General features: G+C 46.6%; 1 protein-coding gene across 2 annotated transcripts in view; it reads left to right on the top strand.

Annotated features, from left to right (window-relative positions):
- The first annotated feature begins 415 nt into the window (after positions 1-415).
- The window catches only part of PPM1G (protein phosphatase, Mg2+/Mn2+ dependent 1G), a 28,312-nt gene continuing 8,642 nt past the window's right edge, over positions 416-20,085 (top strand). Inside the window, exons 1-3 of one of the 2 annotated variants that reach the window (XM_037392030.1) lie at positions 416-708; positions 5,882-5,951; positions 19,587-19,672. In XM_037392030.1, the coding sequence (XP_037247927.1) occupies positions 589-708; positions 5,882-5,951; positions 19,587-19,672 (276 nt within the window). In that variant the 5' untranslated portion in view covers positions 416-588. Of the gene's footprint in view, positions 709-3,836; positions 5,717-5,881; positions 5,952-19,586; positions 19,673-20,085 lie in introns of those variants that run through there. The other variant, XM_037392031.1, reaches the window with a different exon arrangement.

Below are 20,085 nucleotides of genomic sequence, written 5' to 3'. Positions count from 1 at the left end.
GATGAGCCTGCTCGAAGCGCGGCTGCCTGGGGCGGCCTCCGTCTCCCCCGAGTCGGCAGGGCGAGCAGGCCCCCGAAGGGTTACCGCAGTCCCTGGAGCGCGGCTCGGCCGGCCCGGGGGAACCTGTGGCGCTGGGAGGAGGGGGCCGCGGGGCAGCTCGCAGCCAGTGCGCAGTCCCGCGTGGGGCCCCGCCGCGCTGACAGGCCGGGGCGGAGGCGGGGGGGCGCGCCCGAGCCCCGCGGGCCTGAGGCCGCCGAGCGGAGCGCGCTGTCAGTCCTGCGCCGCGCTAGCCGCCGCTCGTCTCTATGGTAGGCGCTTCCGGCCCCTGTGCCGCGGCCGCGCGGGCTGAGCGCTGTTCCCCCTTGGCGACTCTATAGCCCGCGCTTCCGGCCGCGCGACTTCCGCTCGGCGGTTCGCTGGTGGGTGGTTCCGCCGCCCTCGCTGCCTTGCCGCCCGCGCTGGGCCGCTCGCGCCCTCCGGTGCCGCCCAGTCCGGTCGCGCGTGGCCCGGCCGCCCCCGCCGCCCCCCTCCGCGCAGGGCCGCCGTGCGCCGGGGGCCGGGTCCGCTGGCGGAGGCCGCCGCGGCGCCATGGGCGCCTACTTGTCGCAGCCCAACACGGTGAAGAGCTCCGGGGACGGGGCTGGCCTTGGGCCGCGCCCGCTGCACTTCGGCTTCAGCGCCATGCAGGGCTGGCGCGTCTCCATGGAGGTGAGCGGGGCAGCGGGTGGGGGCGGCCCACTGGGCCCCCGGCGCTGCGAGCCCGGCGGGGAGGCTTCCTTCTCCCCCGGCCCTTGCTCGGCGTCCTGCGCCGGGAGGCGGACGGCGCGGCGGCCCCGCCGGCGCCCACCGGTGGGACGGGGAGGCGGCCGGTCTCTCCCGCCGGCGCCAGGCGCTGAGGCCGCGGTGTCCGTCGGTAGCGGGGAAGGGCTGCCGCTCCCGGTGCTACCATGGCCTTGCCGGAACGCCGCTGGGCTGGCGCTTGTCCCGGCTCCCGCGGTGAGCTGCCGGGGAGACACCCCGCTGCGTGGGGCGCGGCGCGGTTCCTCGGCGGGGGCGCGCCTGGCACAGGCAGTCCGGAGAAATCCCGGCAGGGAAGGAGAGATTTGGGTTAAAAAGTGGAGGAAAGGGCAGTTTAGTGCTTGGGATGAAGCACTGAATGAAAGCAAATGAAAAATCCACTGGGAAAATCTCTGCTTTTCTTTCCAGGCAGAAATGAAGTGTCAGTCTCTGTTCTCTCTCTCCCTGGTTTTTGTTTTTTTTTTCCTTAGGTGAATTTATTGGAGGAATTCTCATTGCTGCTCTCAGCCTCCTGTAGCCAGTCCTGGCTTTCCCATCCTACTAGCTAGGCTAATTATGGGGCAAATGAATTACCACAAGATAGAAATCTGACTGCAGGAGCCAGATGTTTGCCCACGCTCCTGCCGGTGAGGGAGTCTGTTGGAACTACTTTGTAAAGCTGCTTGTATAAGGGCAATGTCAAGCTGCTGGGACTCCTCAGCCTTGCAAGCAGTTACTCGTTCTTTGAATTTAACACCCTCTGAGTGCCATTAATGTGCTGCTTTATTTTCCCTTCCAGGCAACCAGCAAACAGGCTAAATTAAATAGGATTAGTATTGGTCCCTACAGCCCCTCCCAGGGTACTACTTCTCTGAACACGGTAAAGCAGCCTTCTTGTTTGTAGCCCTTTGGCTAGTTTGGAGAGGATGTTCCATTCAGACTGCTGGGGACTGAGGTTTTGCAAATAGTTTCATGAGCAATGCTATCAGATACTTTATTGCTACTGAAATGTTACAGTGGTCTTAACTGGTGACAAAACGGTGACCAGGTGTTTCCTCTTTTCTGTGTGCATCAGAGCTTTGTGAAAGTGTGGGCTCACATTTCCACGGTAGAAGAGGCAGGAGAGTGCTCTTAAGATATGTGTGTACTCAGCTGACCATGACTGCTGGTGTCTCAGCTCGTCCATCACAGTGACGTCTGGAGGGGTGAAATGGTGGCACAGAGACATTACTGGAGCACAGAGGTGATACGCAGTATAATCTCTGCGAGGGGATTAGCTCGTGTAAGAGGCTGAATGCAGACATCGTTCTGGCATCCTTGGTGCACAGAGGTTGGAAGTGTGTGTTTTAAGGAGGCAGGCTTGGATGAGGGTGAGTAGAGAGTTGCCCCTGTTTATAGTGGTGGTGGGCTAAAGTAGCCCTCCCACAGGTGGAGCATTGGCTTGTAATTTCACTTATTTGAGGTCTGTTCTTACTGCTGTTGACCTTTATGGAAATTGGATGAGGCCCAGAGCTTGCAGCTGTGTTTTCTGCACTAGCCAACATCTCCCAGGCTTATCTCCCTGTTGGTAGAAGCAATACTGAGGCCATTGGTGTAGACATGGTTTTGTTATCACGAGAAATGAGAAAAGATGGCATGAGTGCTTGCGTTACAAGTTGAACCTGCTGTAAATTGCTTTGAAGTCTGTAACGGGAGAGAAACATGTTTCACATACAGCTGAGCAACAGTTCTGTTACAGTTTCTGGCATTCCAGTGCTATGTGCTCTTCTCTGTGTCTTGGTTTGTGTTTTTTCCTTTTCTTCATGTTTAATTGTACTTTTGCTCATGTAAGGCTTGGAGAAAGTTCTGGGCAAATGTTTATGCTTAAGGTTTTGGTTATGTGTTGTGTTAGTGAAACCAGTCAGGGCGTGTACAAGTGGTACGACACAGGCATTTTTGGGTAGTAGAAATTTGTATAAAGGAGTTATCTGTTGCCTTTAAGTCATGTTTTAGGAGCCCTCAGGTGACGCGTATACAGGACTCTGAAGAAATACTATAATAAAAATCCATTCTTAGTCCAGAGAGGTTGCTTTGTGAGTATGGAAACATTTTGGGCAGATGAGGGACCCAGAAGATAAGGATACCAACAAAAATTAGTGTTAGGTACTATGAGTGAATAAGAAAAGGAAAAAAGCTGAAGACAGCTTTATGGTTCAGGGGGGAGAGCTCTGGGATACAAAGGTGCATGAAGCACTTTGGAGGTAGTGGAATGGGGCCTCTCGGAGCTCTTTGCTGTTGTTCTGACTGTATCTCCAAGATGAGACACCAACAACTCCTGTGTGCAGCTTCATTTCACTCCAGGGCTCAGGAAAAAAGGCCCTTGCTTCAAAAAGTGCAAGAATTTGGTTCAAAATATGAAGATTTATCAAACTGAATTTGATGTTTCTCAGTACTGCTGTAGAACAGCTGAGGTAGCTGGGGGAGACCTAGAATCCCTTGAGGGGAAGGCTAGATAGCAGAAAGCTGGCACCCGGGTTTTGTGATCTGTTGCTCAGTCTGAAGAGCATGAGGTGATGGCTAGCTTGGAAGGCAGTCACTGCAGTGAGCTTACCAGACCTGGGAGCAAGGATGGAGACTGGTAACTGGCAGCCCCTTGTGCTGGCAGCAGAGGTGGTCTGAGTGGTGGTCGATCGGGTGCTCTCTGAACTGCTTGTACCATTGAAGTTGCCGGGGCTGGTGTGCAGCCCAGCTTGAGGAGCCAGTGGCCCTCCTGTCCAGAGCAGTGTAGAGCAAGCCCTGTGCACAGCGCAGGAGCTGAACCCACTCCTACCAACACGTGCTGGCCGTGTCTGTCTGCCCTCCTTGACTGTAGCACCCTGGTTCGGGGTCAGGATGAGTTGCGGTGAGTGCTCTACAAATGGAGTAGAGAAACGTTTTTTGCTGCCAGTACTGGGTCTCCTCCCTAGCAGCATCTGCATTACTTGCTCTAATTAAACTGCTGTTTAGTCACCTGGGACTTAGCCCAGTTAGTTTGTTGTGGTTTTGCTGTCTCACTAGCTTCTGTAAATGCTCTGAAAAGTGAGCATTAAAATGCTGATTCTTTGTTTATTCTTATTTTCATTTGCTATCTCCAGTGAGCTGTCTGGTTAAATTTCCTACATTATAATTCTGAGTAATTTTTTTCATTTTGAACTAAGATTGTAATTTCAGACACTTATTTTCATCACAGTGTCAGGAGTTTCATTGCACTAAGTACTGCATAAACCCTGAGCCTCTCTTTTTCCTGTTTTCTTTAGCACTTGATAGAAATTGCAGGGGAATAGAGTTTTTGTCTTATAAGATTGTGGGACTCCAGAGGGCAAAGAGCTCTTATCCAAGGACTCCTACAACAAAAATGAAGAGTTCAACAGTTGCTTGGCTGCACAGCAATTGTAGCATACTCTGTGTGTGTGTATGTATATAGAAATTCTGTGTTATGGCTGGCATTGTGAACACATCCAAATCTTTGAGCCAGCTGTCTTGGATTAAGCACAGTGGTTTTGGGGCAACTGTAGCACATTTAACTTCAAGGTGGTGAACTTGAACCACAGCAGAGACTAGATCAAGTCGTTTGAAGTATCACATGATTGTTCTTGAACAAAAGCATGTGGGGTGTGGTCTGCCAACAGTAAGTTGGTAGGTTAGGGCTTGAACTTTAAGGAATGTCAGGAGATTAGTTGGGCAGGGGGAAGGTTTAAGAGAAAGATTCAGTCCATCCATCAGTTCTAGGCCTTGCATTGGAACAGCCAGGTTTGGTTTGCTTACCTATAGGGCAAAAGAGGTCAGGCACCTGGCTGTAAAATTTGGGTGGTGCCTTCCTCAAAGTCTGATGTTCTTGAGAGACCTTGTGGAGGGGAAGGTTGCTCAGTGTATGTAGCTTGTATGTTGTTTATCTTTGTAGTTTGGGGACATGCATGGGGAAAGGTTGGATGCAGTTTGATATTTAAGCCCAAAATGCCCCTGGGACACACCTTTCCGCTGGTTTGCCCCTGGACCTTCTCAGAGTTTCTGCATAGTTGCCAGAACCAAGATGTATGTCTTACCTTAGGAAGTGATATCTGGGTTTGTACTTTGGGTTTTGCACTATTAGTTGATTAGTTGCTTGTCCTTTGCTCAGCTGCTTAAAAGATGCTTGAGAGAGGCCGGGCTTTTTGTCTTGCTTGTCAGGTAGTGGCACCTGAGGCCAGCAGTGCCTTCATGGAGCATCGCACATGGCAAGAAAAGCAGAAAAGAGCCTTTGTCCCAAGAGAAGGTTTTCCAGACTGGTTTGTTTCTTCTCACTGGATGTGGTGGTAATCCTAGGTCCTGCAGGGCTGCCTCTTTTTTGGGCTGTTTGGGTAGACAACTGCTGCTGTCTGTGACCATATTCACCAGGATAAGTAAAGGCAAAGCTATATTTGCTTCAAGGCGTGAGGTCAGGAGGCTCCATATGTGACCTTCTAGCTTTGTCAGTGCATCAACGTGGCTCTTCAGTTTGCATGGCTCTTGTTTGGCAAGAACTGGAGAAGAGAGCATCTATGGGAACAGCCAGACTCCACAGGTGACCCTAAGCCAGTTGCATTCGTCTGTGTGTGGGAGGTTGCCAGTATATTGGTACCAGCATAACTTGTATTTCTGTAGTTATGCTCAGCTGGACAGCCCTCACCTCTGTACCAGTTTGTGCAGTAGAGCATGGCTTGCTGCCTCATGTTCTTTAAGAACTGTGAGCTACTACAGTAATGCAGGCCTTGCGAGTACTGGGAGCAGAGGAGTTTGATTCTGGCTTGAGCTTGGCCATACCTAGAGTTGTTGTACTGAGGATCTGAAGGGGTTTCCGGTACAATCGCATGGTGTCAAGGCTGCGTTACTGCTCTAGTGCAGAGAGCACCGTAACATTAAAGATCTGTGCCCCTCCCCCCCTTTGGAGACAAGTGCTTGTCAGGTAAGCTTTTGAGAATGTGAGAGGAGGCTTTCTTACTGTTCTTGCTCTCCCTCCAGATTTGAGAATCCCTGTGTTAGTGCTCGTAGCCTCGCTGTGCCTTCTACCCACTTCTCTATGGGGACTAGTGCAATCCACATCATTCCAGACTTTTGCTCTCTCTTTCAGGATGCGCACAACTGCATACCCGAGCTGGACAGTGAAACAGCCATGTTCTCAGTCTACGATGGACACGGAGGTAACTGCATCCACTGTGTTCTCTCCAGAGCCCTTCAGTGTGGCTCTTCTAGGCTGCTCAGTGGCTGATGGGGCAAACATCTGTCTATCACTAAAAATCCTGCTCCTTCTTGGGAAACTTTTTTTTTATATCATCGACTGAGGTTCTGAAAGTTCCTTAGGGTTTCTAGAAGGAAGAGCATGGGTTGATATGAAATTGAAATGAGATTTGCATTCCATCTTCTAAAACTTTTAAGAATGGTTATTTTCTTGGTGGATCAGCCAGAGAGGATAGTCACAGAAGAGTGTCAGTAAGAAAAACTACATGAGATTGGACCAAAGGTCTGACTCTAGTCAGTATGTTCTGCTGGTTGCCAGTACTGGTTGCCCAAGACGAGTGAAAAAACAGAACAGGCAGATCCATTCCCTGACACACTTTCCCAGCTTCCATCCCCCACGTAAGGGCTCCTTGAGCTACAGGTTGCAGCCATTTTATCTTATAGACGTGCTTCTGTCGTCTTGGTGAGCTAATTCTTCATGAATTTGTCTAATTGCATTTTAAACCAGGTTTATATGTTTGGTGATTGTTTGTATGGGATGTTTTGCTTAGAATTGTATTATTTGAAAGAAGAATTTGATCTAAATCTGCTGCCTGATAATTTCTTCCAGTCAGAAGACTCCTAGACTTTTCTCTGGTTGTACACAGCTGTACTATTAAATAACAGCAGCACCATTTTCTGGCCCTGAGGTCAATTGGCACAGTCTGGCCACACTGATGCTGTTAAGCTGTCTTAACATTTAGCCTAGTGTGGCTGCATTCAAACTAGCTCTTGGTTCCTGGTTCCAACTACATGCTGAACTGTGTCCAGAGATTACGAGAGTGCTAACTAGCTTATGCCATGGATCATTCTAGTAATTCTAATAAATTTTAACACAGGTGATGAAATGCCTGAGCCGCGGAACTTACTAGGCTACTGATGCTGGACAGAGCCACAGATTCCAAACATTGTACCACAGCTGTGATTATATTTGTCCTTTATTTTTTGGGCATGGTCTAGCTCTGCAACATGCTTTTAGTTAGGCTGACTAGAACTGCCTGTACCTTTCAAGTTACAGATATACTGTGAATTTATCATGACGTTAAGTGTTTTCTGCTTTGTTCACAGTTCCTTTCCTAACAGCATGTTGGATGTTTTGATACAAATAAACTGTAAGATGACATTTTCAGAACTCTGTCCTCAGTTTCCTCCAGATCTTTCCTTAAGTAGTAATAGATGAGTTTGAGTCCATCCAATGTATGTTTGGAGGTTGGTTGTCTTTTATGGTTTTTTCTTGTCTTTGTCAGTGAGGAGTTTTATCTGCCAATATCATGTAAAAGCGCAAGATCCTACTGTTAAATTTTGCAAATTATTTTACTTTTGATCATCCTGAATTTGATCATCACTTCTTACTGACCTCTCTTCCAAATTATTTATGTAGATGTTGAACCACATAAGTCTTAAGGGACTCTGCCAGTGGCCCTCCTCCATTTTGAGAGCTGTCTGCTTCTATCAAACCTTACTTCTTTTCCCATGGCAGCTTAGTATTTGAAACATTTGATGATTTATAGGAAAGCGTTTTGCAAATCTATATGAAGTAGATCAACTAAACTGCCTGTTCTCTCCTGCTCGTTGACTCTTTGAAAGAACATTTACCAGTTCGTTACATTCTCTGCTGTATAGTTAACCCCTGCCCATCCTATATGTATCCGTATATCTGCTTATTCTATTTATTACCATTTCTACTGTTTTCTGTACTCACATACTGGATATGCTGGTACGTAGTGTTGTGAACCCAGTTTCCACCACTCTCCAGCTCTTACATTAATTCTTTTTTTGGTATGGTATGTATGTCTTTCATTTTGCTGATAATGGAGCAGATTCAAGTGGAAGGTTACATACCACAGTTCATAACTGCTCGCTTTCCTTTGGAACTGAGTTACCTAATTCTGCCAATTTGTAAGTAAGAGTTTAAGACCTTTTTTTGCAATAGTCCTTATTAAAATGGTCAGGCTGAGTACGTAGATGACAAGTAGCTCTTCAAAAGATGTCATCTCAGTGTGAAGCATTTGTATTTAATGTTTTGAAAATATTTTCCACCTGAACTTCATCTTGGAGTGTGCAGAGACCTGGATGGAGCAACTGCTGATATCCTGAAAATTATCTTTTGAGAACACTGGGATAATGGGTTGGTTCTGAAAGGCAGGGGAAGGACAAAGGAAAAAACATCTAGGGATTTAGCAACTACAACTTAATGTTATTTTTTGCAGAAGCTCAGAAACCATTTGTAAGCATCTAGCACATATAAAGATAAGTAGCATCTAGCAAAAACTGGTCAAGAATGAATAATATCAAACCGATCTTCTTCAAGATCGGTGTGCTAGACCTCCCTGTTAGCTGAGAAACTATTTCATGTGTTGGGTTTTAGGAAGACTTTGAACACTTACAACATTGCTGTTAGTGTAGGACATGAAGCAGTATGTTGTTTGCGGGTTTTTTAGTACAGTAGGAGAGATTCAAGATAGACATTAGGGATTAGGCATTAATCAGAATGGCAAAGCACTGGCATGGTTTTCTAAAACTTGTTTTCTGTCTTGTGTTTTAGACTTGCAGTGGCTGAATCTCTGCAGCTCTTCCTAGTCAAACCTTATCAGGAAGTATAGTGATATGGTTGAACCTGACTCTGAAGAACAACTTTTGCTCATCCCTACTTTTGTATGATTTTATTGATGCACTAGTTCTTCAGTTTGAAATTATTGCAGTTCTGTCCCATGTAAAAGAAGGTTTTAGAGTGGGAACCTGTCCAAGCTGTATTAGCTGACACTGCAAAAAATTAATTTAGCTTTTCTTTTATACCTTGCTCATCTGTCAGCCTTAAACAATCCAGTAAGCTTCCTGCTCCAGACAGGTTGGCAAAATATTTTATTATTGTGTTAATTGAAAAAGCAGGGGCGGTGTTGTTGTTGGGGGTTTTTTTCTTATGGTTGGGGGGGGGGTTTCCTATTTACCTTTACATTTCACTCATCAGTTTTTCTTTTGTATTTTCCCCCTGTGGACGAGACTTCCAGTTTTTAAATGATGCTGCTGGTTTTTTGCTTTCTCCAGTTTGTTTTTTACTTGCCCTGGCATCCCTATCCTCAAAGCTTGGAGAATGATATATGGGTACTGTGCACCTCCAGTATGGTGTTTCTTATCAGGCTCCGTATCTATCTACACATGCTTTATCCTTTTAGCTCTTTTTTTTATTATTATTTCCTTTTGGTAAGTGTCTTCATTGACACATAGTTCCTCCTTTTTGGAGGTCAACATTATCATAGTGAGGTTTTCTTTTTGCTCCTACCAGGGTTTTCATTTGAATACAGCAAGCCAAGCCCTGTTGTAATTTTTTCCCAGTTTATATGCAGAGCAATGGATTTCTCTTGCCTTGTTCTTGGTCATAGTGCTGGTTTTGGCCGGGGTTGAGTTAATTTTCTTCACAGTAGCTGGTATGGGGCTGTGCTTTGGAGTTGTGCTGAAAAGTGTTGGTAATTCAGGGATGTTTTCGTTAGTGCCGAGCAGCACTTACACAGAGCCAAGGCCTTTTCTGCGCCTCACCCTACCTGCCAGTGAGCAGGCTGGGGGTGAACCAGAAGTTGGGAGGGGGGGACACAAGTTGGGACCCCAGTTGACCCAAGGGATATTCCATGCCATATGGCATCATGCTCAGCAAGAAAACTGGAGGGGAATGTTGGCAGAGGGGTGCTGCTGCTCTGACTGGGCATCAGTCCATTGGTGGTGAGCAATTCTTTTCATTTGCAGTGCTTGTCTGTCTTGGGTTTTGTTTATCTCTGTTACTTTCCTTTTTGTGACAATTTTGTTAATATTATTATTGTTGTTGCTATTTTTATTTCAATTATTAAACTGTTCTTATCCCAACCCACAAGTTTTCTCACTTTAACCCTTCCAGTTCTCTTCCCCTCATCCTGCTGGGGGGAGTGAGCAAGCAGTTGCATGGTGCTTAGCTGCTGGCTGGGGTTAAACCACAACAGTCCTTTTTGTAGTGCCCAACATGGGGCCTGAAGGGTTTGAGGTAATAACAGATTGAGCAGAGCATATTAGAATGGGTTTTATCTGTTAAAACAGTTGCAGGTCACAGTATTGATTTATGTTCTTGGTATTACTTTATCTGATCTATGCCATGGTCTCCTTTTTCTTTTTTTTTTTTTTTTTTTTTTCCTCCATATACGTTAAAGATTGATGTTGGCTTTGCAGCTTGCTGTGCTTTGTAGTGATTAGTTATGCTTTGCCTGGGAGATTTGTTATTAAAGCACTGACCTTGAGCTGGTGTTTGGGCTCTGTACTGAAGCCATTACTGTACTGTGGGTACCATCTCACAGAGACAATTAACAATTACACTTCTTCCTCCGAGAGGATTTTTTGTGGAAGTAGTACAGAATGGCACCTTCACTACCTCCTTCTGTGATGTTTTCTCCCTTGTTACAATAACTTCTCAGTATCTTGAATATCCTTGGGTAGTTAAAATACATCTATTTGTATTTCTTAGGAATATTGCTTTGGTTTTGTCTAAGGTTAACAAGCAATTTAGGAATATGACCCAGGCTCCGCAAGAGTATTGTCATGGGTGGCATAGCATATGGGAGAATATGAGCAGGTATCTAAAGAACATCTGGCGTCCAGTGGTCTGGAACTTCATTCCTGAACAACTACAGGATCCTGATGAAGTGATAGAATGTTTGAGGGGGAAAAAAAATGGCTGTGGCTATTCCAAAGAGGCACAACTTGCCACACTGTGCTGGGCCCTGGCCAGCACCTGCCAAACACTGCTCAATATTATGCAGCACCCTCAGGAAGAAGAGAGGGAAAGCACACCAACAGACATTATGGCTAAACCAGACATTATATCAGTTGCCCATATAACTAAAAAGAAACAATGGAAGTGGAAGTCAGTATGTTTTAGTAAGAGATGAGGAAGCTTCTAAGAAGGAGGAGGAGAAAGAGGCAGAACAGGTGTTCTGCAGCACAGCAGTCAAGAACAGGAGGAGGAAGAGGCTGAAATCGTAAATGAGACAGAAACCACCTGATCCCTATCCCTAAGTGAGCTGCAACATATGTGAAAAGATTTTAGCCATTAACCAGGTGAGCTAATTCTCAACTGATTACTCTGATGCTGGGACAGTGGGATCAGCAGTTGGGAATTAAAGGGTAAGGAAGCCCAGTAGCTGGGATCCCTTGCTAAGGATAAGGCTATTGACAAAGGGATTAGAAAAAGGGCAGGAGTCCTCAGTCTTTGGTGGTGACTCTTGTCAAGCATAAGGACAGGTGTCCCTTCAAGGAAGAACTTGCAAATTCCCAAAGCAGATGGACCAACATTGAGGGAGGTATCCAGTGTCTGAGGGAACAAGCAGTGTTGGAGATGATCTATAGCAACCTGGGTGACAATTAGGCATCCAGAGACCGGGGTGAAATCCAGTGCATGCAGTCCGTGTGACAAAAGTTTGTATGAAATGAACTGACAATATATGCCCACACCCTGGCAATAACAAGCTGGGCAGATAGGGAGGCACCAAGGATAGATGGCCTGGCCAGGCAATTCCAAGAATACAAAGATAATCTCACTTGCTCTATGTGGGCCTGTGTCTCAGCTGTGGACAGACTGACCCAAAAAATGTCTGAGTAAGCAGAGAAGGGTAGGTCTTCCTCATGTGTTCCAACCAAGGCCTCAGCTATTAACCTCTTAATTAATGAAAAATTAATTATCTTTATTAATATCTTAATAAAGAGTCAGCCTTTTTCTGTTCAGGGGAGAGAGTACCAGTGGCACACATCATGTGCAACCCCCATGGTTCTTCCTGCATGACCAAGGGAGGACATAAGGAAGTGGGACAGTGAACCTGGAGACTAGAAGCTCAGGTACAGGAGCTGCAAGGGAAAACAACAGCTGAAAAGCATCTATCCAGAAAAATTACTGCTCTGATATCTGCTGGGCAGAGCAGAAGGGCTGGTTGTACTTTTGACCCTGGTGAAGGGACTTCTGTTTTGCAGTAATAAAAATCAAGTAATGAAGATTCCAGTCAGGACTAGAGGGACCTTGCCTTTGGCCACATGGAGGAAAAGGGACAACTGCTTTTTCTGGGCCCTGTGGATTCAGTGACCTGGCATATCGGCCCCAGGGAGGTATAAAGCTGTAGCGGACACTGGTGCACAGTGTGCTCTAGTACCATGAGATTACGAAGGGTCAGAATCCCTCTGTATTTCTGGAATGACAGGAGGATCCAAAGAACTGCCTGTGTTGGAGGCTGAGGTAAGCCGAACTGGGAGCAAGTGGCAAAAGCATCCTGTTGTGACTGGTCTGGAGGCTCCATGTATACTTGTCATAGACTACCTCAGGAAGAGGGTACTTCAAAGACCCAAAAAGGGTACCAATGGGGTTTCGGTATAGCTGTCTTGAGTATGGCAAAGATTAAACAGCTGTCTAGTTTGCCTGGTCTCTCAGAGGACCCATCTGTGGTGGGCTTTGCTGCAGGTGCCAATTGTTACCATGACAGTGCACCAGCAACAATATCACACCAATCGAGACTCCCTGGTTCCCATACATAAGCTGATCTGGCGACTGGAGAGTCAAGGAGTGGTCAGTAAGCGCTTTCACCCTTTAATAGTCTCATAAGGCCAGTGCAAAAATCTCATGGCGAGTGGAAGGTAACAGCGGACTGTCAAGGCTGAACAAAGTCATGCTGCCACTGAGCACTGCCATACCAACCTCAGACTCCAAGTATGAACTGGAGTCAAAGGCTGCCAAACAGTACGCAGCAACTGATAGCACCAGCACGTTTTTCTCAACCCCTTTGGCAGCAGAGCGCAGGCCACAGTTCATTTTCACTTGGAGGGGTGTCCAGTACACCTGGAATCAACTGCCCCAGGGTGGAAATAGCCCTGCCATCTGCTATGGACTGATACAGACTGCAGTGGAACGAGGTGAAGCTCTGGAAAACACCTCCAAGACACTGATGCCATCTTTGTGTGGGGCAACACAGCAGAGGAAGTGTTTCAGAACGGGATAATAATCCAGATTCTTTTGAAAGCTGGTTTTTGCTATGAAACAAAGGTCAAAGGAGCTGCACAGGAAATCCAGTTCTTAGGAATAAAATGGCAAGATGGTGTCATGATATCCCAATGGATGTGTTCAATAAAATAATGGCTGTGTCTCCACCAACTAACAAAAAAGAAACACAAATGTTCTTAGGTGTCGTGGGTTTTTGGAGAATGCATATTCCAGGTTATAGTCTGATTCTAAGCCCTCTCTATCAAATGACTTGGAAGAACAACAACTTTGAATAGGGCCCTGAGCAGCAGCAAGCCTTTGAACAAATTAAACAGGAGATAGTTCATGCAGTAGCATTTGGGCCAGTCTGGGCACGGCAAAAAAAAATACATGCTTTATACTTCTGCCAGGGATAACAGCCCCACCTGCCAGAGCGTCTGGCAGAAAGTGCCTGGAGAGACTCAAGGTTCACCGTAGGGTTTTGGAGCTGGGGGTATAGGGGATCTGAAGCCCATCACACTCCAACTGAAAAAAGAAACAGCAGCATATGAAGGAATTGGTGCTGCTTCAGAAGTAGTTGGTACTGAAGCATAGCTCTTTTTGGCACCTTGATTGCCTATGCTGGGCTGGATGTTCAAAGGGGACGTCCCCTCTGCATATCTAGGCATCAGCAGGTCACACTGATCACACAGCAGCTCAAATGGGAAGCACTGACTGTCCGGGAGTCCTGGAAGTGATCATGGACTGGCCAGAGGGCTGAAACTTCAGAGTGTTGCCAGAGGAGGGGACTCATGCTGAAGAGGTCCCTCTGTATAATAAATTACCAGGAAATGAAGAGCAATATGCCCTGTTCACAGATGGATCCTGCCATGTTGTGGGAAAGCATTGAAGGTGGAAAGCTGCTGTGTAGAGTCCTATGCGCTGTCACAGAAACTGCCAAAGGAAAAGGTGGATGGAGTCAGTTTGCAGAGGTGAAAGCCATCTAGCTGGCTTTAGATATTGCTGAAACCACAACAGTCGTCTTGCCTTCTGATCTACCTTAACATTCTGCCTCTCTGTCATTGTCTCGGGGTGGGAGTTAATACTCTGAGTTTAATTTTTTTCTTTTCCTGTTTTGGCATAGTACTCCAATCCATAGGGATTCTGTGATACTTGTTGTTAACTAGTTTGTTACTTGACTCTTAAGCTTTCTTTATTTTATGTTCATATGGTGTTTATGTGTCTAAATACAGATCAAATCTTGGAGTGGGATCTACTTTCAGCCTTGTGAAGATGAGATAGGATGAGTTTGTGCATGTACATGCCCTGAAAAAGATTTGATCTAGGAACCTGTATCTCTGGAGGCCTTTTTCTTCCCTAGGTTTCTGCCCTGAAGCTGCTGCCAGTTCTAGTCTTCACATGTCATATTCAAGCCTGTGCTCCTGGAGATAGAGAAATACTGCAGTAAGATTCCAGCTGGGTCTGAGGTAGTCTGGAGCCAGCCTTGCCTGAAGCGCCAAGATAAATTGACTTTGTTCCATATTTAATCTGAATGTGACTCCTGCTTCTAAAACTGAATCAGATGTATTTTTTGGCAGTGGCATCCAGCCATGCAGAAATATACTCTCAGACCTGAACTTTCCCATGTATGCTTCCACCTTTCTGCATGGTCATTCAGGTATCCTGAATGCTCCACACGCTTTTTTGCAAACAGAAGTGATCTCTTGTTATAATTCTGTAGGAACGTAAAAGTACGCACTCTGGAGAATCCTCCACGTATTTTTCACTGAAATCAGTGCTACACATTATGTATTTTACTTTAGCCTCCTGAAGACCTTCCTACTACTGCATCTGTGTCACATTAAGCAGAAAGTGCAGCTGAGGCTTTGGCATTACTTAGCTGGATGCTGCTCCTCTAAAAAAAACATTAATAAAATAATTCATAGAGACTTTGAGACTCAGTTTTACAGTGGGTTGCACACTGGAGATGTGGCAGAGTTGATCCTGGATTTGTTGTTGGTTATGTGTTATGGTTCTAGGTGAGTAATTATTTTTTCTAAGTGTTCTGCCCCTGAAGGCATTTCACACCCATAGGTACCAAGGCCTGGTATCCTCTGAGCAAGGGAGATGGGGTACTGCCACGACCAGCTGTGCGCATAGAGGGTGGCCTGCTTTGAGGGTGAGCTGCAGCCGATGGGGAGAGGATTCTAGGAGACTGACGAAAGGTTCCTGTGTGAAGCTTCATCAGTTTGCAGTAGAAATGTCTGTTGTGACATCTGTGCTGGAGCTGCATGGGAAGCAGCAAAGCTTTCTTTCCTTCTGTGGCACTGTCATAGTTTAACCCCAGCCGGCAACTCAGCCCCATGCAGCTGCTTGCTCGTTCTCCCCCGTGGGATGGGGGAGAGAATCAGAAGGGTAAAAGTGAGAAAACTTGTGGGTTGAGATAAAGACGGTTTAATAAATAAAGCAACAGCTGCGTGCACAAGCAAAGCAAAAAAAGTTCATTCACCGCTTCCCATAGCAGGTGGGGGCTCAGCCATTCCCAGGAAAGCGGGGCTCCATCGTGTGTAACGGTTACTTGAGGAGACAAACACAATCACTGCAAACATCTTCCTCCTCCTCCTTCCCCCAGCTTTATATGCTGAGTATGATGTCATATGGCATGGAATATCCCTTGGGTCAGTTGGGGTCAGCTGTCCCAGCTTGTGTCCTGTCCCAGCTGCCCCCGTGCCCCCAGCCTGCTCACTGGTGGGGTGGGGTGAGGAGCAGAAAAGGCCTTGGCTCTGCATAAGCGCTGCTTGGCACTTACAAAACTATCCCTGAATTACCAGTGCTGTTTTCAGCACAACTCCATACCAGCTACTGTGAAGAAAATTAACTCTTTCCCAGCCAAAACCAGTATGGGACCTATGAATTCTCTTGCAGTAGTTTGTCTTTGGGTAGGCACAGTCAGGCATGTTGGATGTTCCCGGATTGCTATTGAATCTCAGTGTCCCTGTTTCAAAGAAATGGTTTAACTGTTAAAGCTTTTCATACTGGGGCTGTCTTCCTGCTCGGTGGCGACAGAGCAAGATCTTTATTGCGTTGCTTTGCACACTGCTGCCAGCCTTGTGGAAAGCATCTTCCTGCAGGCTGTGCTCCAGCCCCATGCCCTCCTTGCTTACAGGGTACGTACCAGGGCCAGGGCTGCAAAGCTGTTGGTGGCTTTCTTAGATCAAGCTACTTGTTGCTATGAAGAAAATCCCCCATCCCTAGTTGTGGCAGAAAGATTGCGATGTTCAGTCATCTTTTCCATCTGGTGGGTGATCAGGTGTCCACTCTGGTATTATTAGATCTGTCAGCTGCTTCCAGTAGCACAGATTGCACAGAGCTGCTGCCTCATCTGCAGACCCTGCTGGGCAGGGATGAGGGTGCCCTTCAGTCACTCTCTTCTCCCTTTCTGGTCTTCAGCAGGCAGCTGTGGCTGGTTGTCTTCCTCCAGAATAATTAAGTGGTACAAGCGATGCAGGCTTTTACCCACCCCATTCCTGCTTAGCGTTTGGGTAAGACCATTGTCGAAGCCTCTGAAGCGCTGCAGGGCACAGCATGGCTTGTGTGCAGGTGACCCACCTGCATGTCTGTCACTCTGGATGATGCAGTTCAGTGCCCCAGAGAGTGTCAAAATGAGATGCGTGGCAGATGTCAGCACCATCATGCTGGTGCAGATTGAGCAGGCAGGAATGATTGCAAGTTGGAAGAGAAACCGGAGGAGATTGCAGCTGCTCCCTGCGATGACCAGCAGTCATGTTGGCAGCCCATGGGGCCTGTTTCCTGTCCTTTAGTTCCTGATTTGGGATTAGATTTTCCTGCAGTTTTCCTAGTTTTTCTCCTCCTTGGACTGCTGAGGCATGCTCAGTGTACCACCTTGCTTGCTGGTCAAGCCTTTATGTGGGAGTACATCACTATCACATCTAGCTCTCAGCCAAGGTGCCGGCCAAGTCCTGGAACAGGTCTACCCATGGCAGAGCCTTGTGTCCCCGCAGCAAACTGCCCCAGCCACCTTTGGGCCAGGCTGATCCACTCAATCCCTGTCTCTGCAAGTGCTACTGTTCTATGGCCTGCTAATTTATGCTTTAAAAGCAGCCTAAATGAAAGGAAACATGTAGCATGCTCCTGGCCTCTTCTAGGACCATCTTGCAGAGCATCTGGAGCCGCTGGCTGGTTTCCTGCCATGGTCCAAAACTATGCACGTTCTCCTTGGAGGCCATACCTCTTTGAGCAGCCTGTGCTCACTTCCCCCAGCTCATCAAGTGACTTGGAAGACCTGTCATTGTCATTATTCACTACTCTGTCTATAGTTTACTCAGAAATTTTGCTTCATTTTGGCTCTCTGATAAAAACGTTACAGTATCATCTGGAAGCCAGTCCATCAAAACTGCATATAAACACATCTTCCCATTTGATTTGTTCAGTTTAATCTCACAACTGGGAGCTAGCAGTTCCTTAACCTATTCTGCATGTGCTGGCTTGAAAGTTTAACTTTTTAAGCAAAGTGCTGTCTTATATACATATGTGTATATTTAAGTTATGTATTATATACATACACATTATAGACCCTACCTAAATCAGCCATAATCCTGGTTATCTTTAAAAGTAGATGTTGAGTTGGATTGGCAAGATCTGGTTCCATAATCCCATGTCAATGGACATTAATTGTCCGTCTTTTTCATTTGAGATCCTGTAAGGTCTGGCCAGTTTTTTATTCTTCTGACAGGTCTGTGGTTGTCAGGTCACCTTGGTATTCACTTTTAAGTTCTCATTAAAATGCTGGAGTCACTCCTATTTCTCTCTTGGGTCACTTATTTTTCTGTGATCTTCTTTTTTTGTTTTTCACCCACTCTTCCTCCCATTCTGCATTTTTGAGAGCACGGTCAGAATAGAGCTCAGTCTCTTTGTATTGAACTTTTTGCAGCGCTATTTCAACAACGACCATTTTGCAAGGTTTCTGTTCTTTGTCAATGGCCACTTGATCCCTTTTCTGCAGGCACATTTGGGAAAGTCCCTTGTCTGCTGTTTCTTTCTTTCTCTCAAATCTTAACTGCCTCTTTGCTTCCTGCTATGTTCCCTCTACCTCTCCCTTTGCTAAGCTGATGGCTAGCTACTTCTCACCCTTCTCATACGTTCCCCTCAATTCCCCTGCTCCCTGTAGCTTCGCAGAGCTTTGCTCCTGTGTGTGTTACTACTCATCATGGCCACCTGCCTGCACAGCCTCTCTTTGGCTGGAAGAAAGGGGGGGAAGCTGGGATGTGCTAGCAGGGAGATCAAGAGACTGAGTGGCTGTTACAGCTCTTCTGTAAAAACTGGCCTTCTCTAGCTAGCTCTGCTGTAAAAACCGTCTTTCTGTAGCCTTCTGTACTCACCCTCCGGGAGGGAAGGAGCACTCTCTCACCTTACCTATAGCCATAGGAAAGCTGGCAGTGTGCAGAGAGGCTCTGAGCGCTATGTTCAGCTCAGTCATACTACTCCTTCTTTGCCCTGTGGTAGAGAATGGCTCATCCAACACAATCTTAAGCATCTTCTTGGGCCCTGTGGCTGGACCCTTCCACCTGCTTGCAATCTGCCCTGCTCCTCTCCCTGCCACCCTTCTGTGACTGTCATTTAGTTTGTTTCTAGCTCTAGTTTTTCTTTCTTGTGACTTGCGAGCCAGGTTCCTATGTCCTACTTTGTTCTTTGCCTCTCACATAAAAACCTAAATTACCAGACTGATCTCTTACAAGTTGCACTGTTCTTTCTGGTCCCTCTTGCTGAGCTGAACTACAGAAATTCACAATCCCTCACTCTGTTTAATCTTCCTCTCTAATAGCACCGTCATGATCACACAAAATGTCTCCTCTGCACAGTTGCATACTTGACAGTATTAATTACTGAGCTGCTGGGGTGTTTGTGGCTTTGACAAATCTTTCAGCTCTTGGTTTGACTTGTTGACCATCAATCCAAGTTACCCTCTATGCTCTTGGCAGCCTGGTGTTCTGGCCACCATTTACTCATGCTGTGCACTCACACACCCCATCCTGTGCCAAGGTGACTGCTCTGCCGATCAGGACACCCGTCTTCCCAAAGGGCTTATTTCAAGGCTGTGGCATTGTCTTCTCGTTGGTCTAGAACATATGCTCGAGTACATAAAGTTTTTTGTGCTGCTCGTCATGTGTTGGTAATGCTCTGAGAAAGAGTTTACATTAACCAAAAGCTTCCCTTTTTCTCTGCTTGTTTATCCCTGTGCTTACATGAGAAAATTGAGCTTTCTAGGTAGGATGGGCCTAAACAGCCTAAGTGCCAAAGTGGGCCTAAACTCCCTTTCAGGAAGCTTATAGCATTGGCCAAACGTAATGGGCAAGAGCTCATTGAGGTTTGCCAGGGATCGTCAGCAAATCCTGCTGTTCTGGAGATGCAGCCTCCTGAGGGGTGTGAGTGCAATCCCCAGCAGTCTGTTGCTGCGTGACTTTTCCATGCCTGGAGTAGTTCTGGTTTGTGTCCCAAGATTTGCCTCAGGAATTCAGTTGCTCAAGATGCATTTTGCTTCTGGGAGGACCAGCCTCTTTAAATGACTTCTGCTCTCTTTCAGGAGAAGAAGTTGCCCTTTACTGTGCCAAGTATCTTCCTGAGATAATCAAAGACCAGAAGGCCTATAAGGAAGGCAAATTGCAAAAGGTAAGAATCTAGCTCTGCCCTGAAACAAGTAAGCACCAATGCAGAGGAAAACCTGTGTTTAGGTACCTAGTACTTATGTGCAGGGCCCTGTCCCTCTAAGGTCTGTCTGCCATGTCTTCTATTTTAATTTCCCTTCCTTGTTTCTAGGAGTGTACACCAGGTATTCATTGTTTTTTCAAAGATAAACCTTCTGTTTTCCAGCTTAGCTTTCTTTTTTTTTCTTTTTTTTTTTTTTTAATTTTCAGACTCATTCCAGTCACATGTGTGAGCTGGTTCTTTGACTGGTTGTCGTGGTTTAACCCCGGGCAGCAACCCAGCACCACTCTGCCGCTTGCTCACTACCCCTCACCCAGAGGGATGGGGAGGAGGATTGGAAGGGAATGTAAAACTCAAGGGTTGAGATAAGAACAATT

The sequence above is a fragment of the Falco rusticolus genome, chromosome 6 (assembly GCF_015220075.1).
Source record: "Falco rusticolus isolate bFalRus1 chromosome 6, bFalRus1.pri, whole genome shotgun sequence".
Lineage (NCBI taxonomy): Eukaryota > Metazoa > Chordata > Aves > Falconiformes > Falconidae > Falco > Falco rusticolus.
The sequence above is the reverse complement of the archived record's forward strand: the minus strand, read 5'-3'. Positions and strand labels throughout refer to the sequence as shown.